Genomic DNA, 6,084 nt, shown 5'->3' on the forward strand with positions numbered 1-6,084 from the left:
GTGGTCTTATGAAAGCTGTGAATTCTCCATCCACGCCCCTTGGTGGCATAGTTCGAGGGGTGGAAATTCAATTAGGCACTTGGCATGGCCAAGTGGATTTTTCGGTGGCTACAATGGATGATTTTCGCTTGGTTCTCGAGTTGGACTTCATGAGGAAGGTCAATGCTATTCCTATGCCTTCCTTTGGCTCGTTTTGCATCTTGGAGAAGGGTTCTCCATGCATGGTTCCTACGATAGCTAGGACGAAAGCAATAGGGCAACTTTCGGCCATGCAACTAGCAAAAGGGCTAAAGAAAGGAGAGGCGACGTATTTGGCAGCATTAAAAATGGAGGATCAAGTTGAGGAAGTTGTGGGTGACGATAATGTGCCCGAAGTCATCAAGAATGTCCTTGAAGAAAATAAGGACGTGATGCCGGCGGAGTTACCCAAGAAATTACCACCTAGGAGGAAGGTGGATCATAAGATTGAGTTGGAACCGGGTGCCAAACAACCATCCATGGCACCCTATCGGATGGCACCACCAGAGCTGGAAGAACTTCGAAAGCAATTGACGGAGTTGCTTGACACGAGGAGGATATGACCTTCGAAGGCACCTTATGGCGCTCCGGTCTTGTTCCAAAAGAAGCATGATGGATCGTTACGCATGTGTATAGATTACCGGGCGCTCAACAAGGTAACAATTAAAAACAAGTATCCTATTCCTTTGATTGCTGATTTATTTGATAGACTTGGTNGAAGTACAAACAGATGCCTCAGACTTTGCTATCGGGGGTGTTCTAATGCAAGAAAGGCATCCTATTGCTTTTGAAAGTCGCAACCTCAACGACACTGAGCGTCGGTATACGGTGCAAGAAAAGGAGATGACGGCTATTGTTCATTGCCTACGAGTGTGACGTCATTACTTGTTGGGCTCAAAATTCATCATCAAGACGGATAATGTCGCTACTAGTTGTTTCCAATCACAAAAGAAGCTGACTCCCAAGCAAGCACGTTGACAAGATTTCTTAGCGGAGTTTGACTATGTGATAGAATACAAGCCGAGGAAGGCGAATGTTGTAGCCGATGTGTTAAGCAGGAAGGCGGAGCTTGCAGCCATAAGTCGAGCCAAAGGGACGTTGCTTGATTTGATTCGGGAAGGCATGGATCATGATCCCTTCGCTAAGGAGTTGGTAAAAGCTGCCCAAGAAGGAAAGACGTGACACTAATCATACTACACCCTATCCCCTCTTGCGCAGATCGACCTAATAGTTCAACACATATAAAAACGATATAGGGGGCCGGCTGAGACACAGATTGAAAGGAGAGGAAATACAATCGAATCATTTTTATTCTTTATAGTGAAACTGTACATCAGCGAGTGGAAGTCCAACTCATATTGAGGCTGAATATAAATGTGTTTGCATGTGCGTGTTTCTTATTTCATTGGGTTTATGGCAGCTAACGAAGTTAGGGATCAAAGAATAATCCATAACAAATTTATCAGGCCATCTATATGCAAAACTAACATTTATTCCAAACTCCTAGTGCGTGCGTGCGTGCTTTCTTGAATTCCTGTCTTCACCAATTGTTACATCAAGCAAACTACGAGTCCCATCAAATCCAAATTAGGTACCATTCGCTCATAATACGGGTTGAGTTGGTGGTCAGTACATGAAAATAAATATGAAAGGACGGATCACAGTATTAAAAAATAACTCTATGGGGTTAGAAGGAAAAATATTTTCTCTAACCATTTATTAAGGAGAGTCAATTTTTCTTCAATATGCCTAGTAAATGAAACTAACATCTACAAAGAAGAAAGAATACCTGATCATCAAACCAACGGCCACGTCTCACCCACGCTGTGACCAGAGCAAGTATGATCCTTGGAGGAGTCAAATAGTTAATGGCCTTTCCACTTCCCTTCACAATTCGCATTCGAGGAACTAAAGTCCTAGCAACTGTCTCTGGGAGCTCGCAGATGATATTAAACATCTGTTTGTTTTGTACACTAGAACCACTGCCATGGAAGCAAGAAGGACACTTCTTCAATGAAAAACCCTTATGAAATCTTAGTTTCAGAAAAGAATCTTTCAAAAGTCAAGTGCTTCAGCGAATAAATAATATATAAAATGATATAGGAAAAAGATAACAATAAACACAAAATTGAACCTTAAAATATGCAGATTGGAGCAACTTGAACAAGAAATCAGAATTGTATCAAGTTAATGCTTGGCACACGTTTAAATGGGACTTAGTAGTACAATAGACAAATGTAACTTATTTTTCCTTCTTAATATTGTCTAGTACCAGAGAGTTCACCTTACCAAATGAGCCATATAAGATATACAGCTACTGGTATACCTTAATAGCAAGTCAGTCAGGACCATGCCCGGTGAGGCTGCATGAACTCCAACTTTTGAACGTCGGCACTCCTTTAGAAGAGACGACTGGAGCTGCCTAAGACCGCATTTTGTTGAGCCATAGCTATATAAAAAACAAGAAAATCTAATCATCAGACGCAAGTATTCAGTTTCTGCAAAACATAAGAAGTTTCTCTATTCTCTAGAGTTAAACTTACACAGCTGTCAATGGGGTGCTAGATCCACCAGATCCTGCACCATCCATGTTGAATATATGGCCACCCTTGTTCTGGGTGTTCATAAGCTGCATTGCTTCACGAGTGCATAGGATGGATCCAACCAAGTTCGTAGACACAATCTGTCCGACAAATAAAAGAAATTCAGAAATCTTAGTAAAAATGACATGTACACAAAATAGTGCAGCAAAAGTAGATGATTATCAAGTTAAATTCATCAAAAAGCAGACCTGTTGGATATCATCATCATTAAATTGCAGCAATGGTCTAAAACCTTTGTTCGTCCCAGCGTTGTTGACCTGGGGTATAATATAATTAAAAATCACATAATGAAATAAGTAGAGATTTGTTTATAGAAATTCTTTGTAAATAAAAGAGTCCTTTGGAAATAGAGACATAAGCCCAGATTTTGGCAACTAATAACTGAGGAAGTTCTAATAACTTCTTATTATGCTAAAAACCACATAATTTGTAAATCCAAGTTAAAATTATCAAAGCACTATTAATTGCAGTCCCATGCTTCCCAAAATAGCACTTCAAAATGGGCAAACAAGAGAGGTTAGACCAAGACATTGCTAGATAATGACAGATTCTTCGGAATGAGAAATATGAAAAGCATATTGTTTACCCAAATATCAATCCAGGCAAGTTCATTGACAGCAAAGCTTGCCAACTTCTGAACATCATCAGGCTTAGAGACATCACATGCAATTCCCCTCACTTTTGCATGCCTCAAATTTGTTTTGGATGAGCCACCAGTGGCGATTATGACTTGCTTTAAATTTTCTTCTAATTCTTTGACAGTCATGTCCACAGATTCTGGGCTGCCTTCAGAAGAACCAAATATAAATAAAAAATTGATGAAAAATCTATATAAACATGAAGATTTAACAATATCAATTTTAAATCACCTGCGTGAAGTAACTACAACTCTGTCACCAGAAAGTAAAAATTCACGAGCAAGAGCTTTCCCAAGTCCTCGTGTACTGCCCCGACAGTTTCAAAAATAAAATCATATATCAGCAAAACTCCAGCGGGTTAACACGAGATTCAGTAGTAGCTACTAAATGGATAGATTCATCCAAGTGGAAAAATAACAGATTCATAGGTAATGTTGAAAAAACCTGAAAACGTGTTTGGCTAAGCTAAAAAATATAAAAAATTACTCTTAACATTTAGTATGTTTAGACATGTTACCTTTTCCTTAACTTTTTATATAAAACTTATTAGTTTGCAAATTATTCAAGCATTAAGCTTCGAACCTCAAGAGAATAATGTACTAGGATTTTGTCCACGGTATTTTCAACAGTGAGCTAGAAGCAGCAGAAAATAGGCATTGTGCAGCTAAAAGAAGTTTTCTAAATACTTGGGATAAAATAAAGTCATTTCATGTCTCCACGAGAAAAATACCTTCCAGTTATGACAACATTGCGTGGACCGGATCGACTGACTTCCTCTAACACCATATTCGAACCAATCATTGTCCCAATGATGATCCCTCCAAGCCAACTATACCATATCAATGCATTCATTTGACCATCTCCACCTTTACAACATTTACAGAAATTCCAAATTAACACTTTGGCTGCAAATTTTTCAAATTTTATATTGAAATCAACTCTTAAATCCACTGCAAAATGATAACCATAGGCCAACCTGATAATTGAAACCCAGTCAGCAGTATAACTCCAGTGCTTAACATCGTTACAATGTATCTACCCACATGAATGGAAAGCTGTTACAAGAAAAAGGTATTAAAATGCATGTCTATACTCAGTCGGCCAAAATTACTATTGAACTCACGTTAATATTCTTGAGAGGAATACACAAATGTTAAAAAATTTACACCACCCTCTCCTACAAATAATTCCAATAATAATTCTAAGCACTTACATTGTACAATATAAACCTAGGATGCACAGAAAGTTCGAGAAAAACTTAGAAATCCTTTCCTATTTCTTTTAATTTTTTAATAGAAATCAGAAACATTAAGTAAACTCTTGACCACCAAAATTTTGGAAGTTGAGATTATGATTTACGAACCGCACTTCTTTATGGCTTTGTCGCAGACTTCAACTGAGAAATTTAACTAAAATTAACTTAATTAAGGACTTTAACCAAATTTAACAACTCATTGGAGTTTGATTCAATGTTAGATAATTTTTTCCATAATCATCGAAATTTTCAAAACTAGCATACTTGCCTAATTTCCCAAAGTAAACTAAAGCTAACTAATAGGTTTCACATTTCTCAGATGAATAATGCTATTTATCTAGACTCATAGGTAAATAGCATTAATAGTACATAATTTTATGATCAATTCAAATAAAATTTCCAAAAAAAGCAAATAGAACAACTTACAGAAAATAACTTCTCTTCCAGCTTCTCCAAAGCCTCTCTGAACTCGCCTTGTGACCTTAAACTTGGCTTTGAAACTGTCCAAACAGCATTTCTCACAGAACCCACAAATTTATTTACACTTCTTTCAGCTTCCACAATATTACTTTCATTAATTTTCCCAAAATTCTCTTCACCGTTCTTCCCTTTCTCACCCATTCCACTTTCCTCCTCAGACCTGAAAGATCTACACGGTTGAACAAAAATTCTCCCACGACCTAATCGGTCACACAGCCCAAAACCATGCCGGAGAATTTGACGGGAAGACGGCGACGGCGGAGGTTGGGCGGCAGCATGATGGCAATCAATTGATGGCAAAGGTAACTTCGCCACCATAGCCATATTATGGGTAATTGCCAGTAATTACACCTGGGTTTTTTCAGAGATTATGGCGATTACATTTTTTTTTTTTTTTCCAAATTTTTCTCTTCGGTTAAATAGTACCTGAGGATTGGAGAAATATCTAGGCAATGAAGTCAGGCAGCACAGTAGAGAAGCGTGATTACCCCACGTTAACAGCAAACCTCATCTCCACTCTTCGATTGAAACGTGGCCCCATATCTTCTTGTTTACGTGTAGCTTTTTGCTTTGAGGAGTTGTATTCGAGTTAATTGTTCTAATCGTTACTGAAATTAGGTCAATTTTTTTAATTGATCATGACGTTTAAAATATTGTGTTTTGATTATTGAATTTAGATTCATTTATTCGATTGCTCACTGAAATTTAAAATGTCGAATTTTGAACACTGAATTTTGAAAAATGTTGTATATTATTCACTGTAAACTCGATATTTTTCAAAATTCAACAATTATATTAGTGAGTAACGTACGGCGTTTCCCAAAGTTTAGTGGCTAAAATTTGACAATTTAAACTAGGGCTGGGCAAATCTCTCGAACCCAACTGAACCGAACCCAACTGTTCTTTTCAAATTAAATACCCGAACGGGTATCTGAATTAAGAACCAACGGGTACGGTTCGGTTCTCGATTCTAGACCAAGAACCGAATAAGAATCGAATCTTTCTAATTTTATTTTTTTTATATTGAGTAAATCAAATTATTTTAATTTTAATTTTTTAATTAACAAATTAACAATTTCTAAATCCAAAT

The 6,084-nt window shown here is 37.4% G+C and overlaps 1 protein-coding gene across 2 annotated transcripts in view; it reads right to left on the reverse strand.

The window, feature by feature from the left end:
• LOC111407954 (probable chlorophyll(ide) b reductase NYC1, chloroplastic) overlaps window positions 1–5,461 on the reverse strand; it is an 8,329-nt gene extending 2,868 nt beyond the window's left edge. The window contains exons 1-9 of one of the 2 annotated variants that reach the window (XM_023037680.1): window positions 4,941–5,461; window positions 4,236–4,314; window positions 3,990–4,125; window positions 3,491–3,565; window positions 3,208–3,403; window positions 2,810–2,878; window positions 2,562–2,701; window positions 2,303–2,467; window positions 1,808–2,000 (exon numbers count right to left, since the gene is read on the reverse strand). In XM_023037680.1, the coding sequence (XP_022893448.1) occupies window positions 1,808–2,000; window positions 2,303–2,467; window positions 2,562–2,701; window positions 2,810–2,878; window positions 3,208–3,403; window positions 3,491–3,565; window positions 3,990–4,125; window positions 4,236–4,314; window positions 4,941–5,318 (1,431 nt within the window). In that variant the 5' untranslated portion in view covers window positions 5,319–5,461. The remainder of the gene's footprint in view (window positions 1–1,807; window positions 2,001–2,302; window positions 2,468–2,561; window positions 2,702–2,809; window positions 2,879–3,207; window positions 3,404–3,490; window positions 3,566–3,989; window positions 4,126–4,235; window positions 4,315–4,940) is intronic. The other variant, XM_023037681.1, reaches the window with a different exon arrangement.
• Window positions 5,462–6,084: the final 623 nt, after the last annotated feature.

The sequence above is a fragment of the Olea europaea genome, chromosome 13 (genome assembly GCF_002742605.1).
Source record: "Olea europaea var. sylvestris chromosome 13, O_europaea_v1, whole genome shotgun sequence".
NCBI lineage: Eukaryota > Viridiplantae > Streptophyta > Magnoliopsida > Lamiales > Oleaceae > Olea > Olea europaea.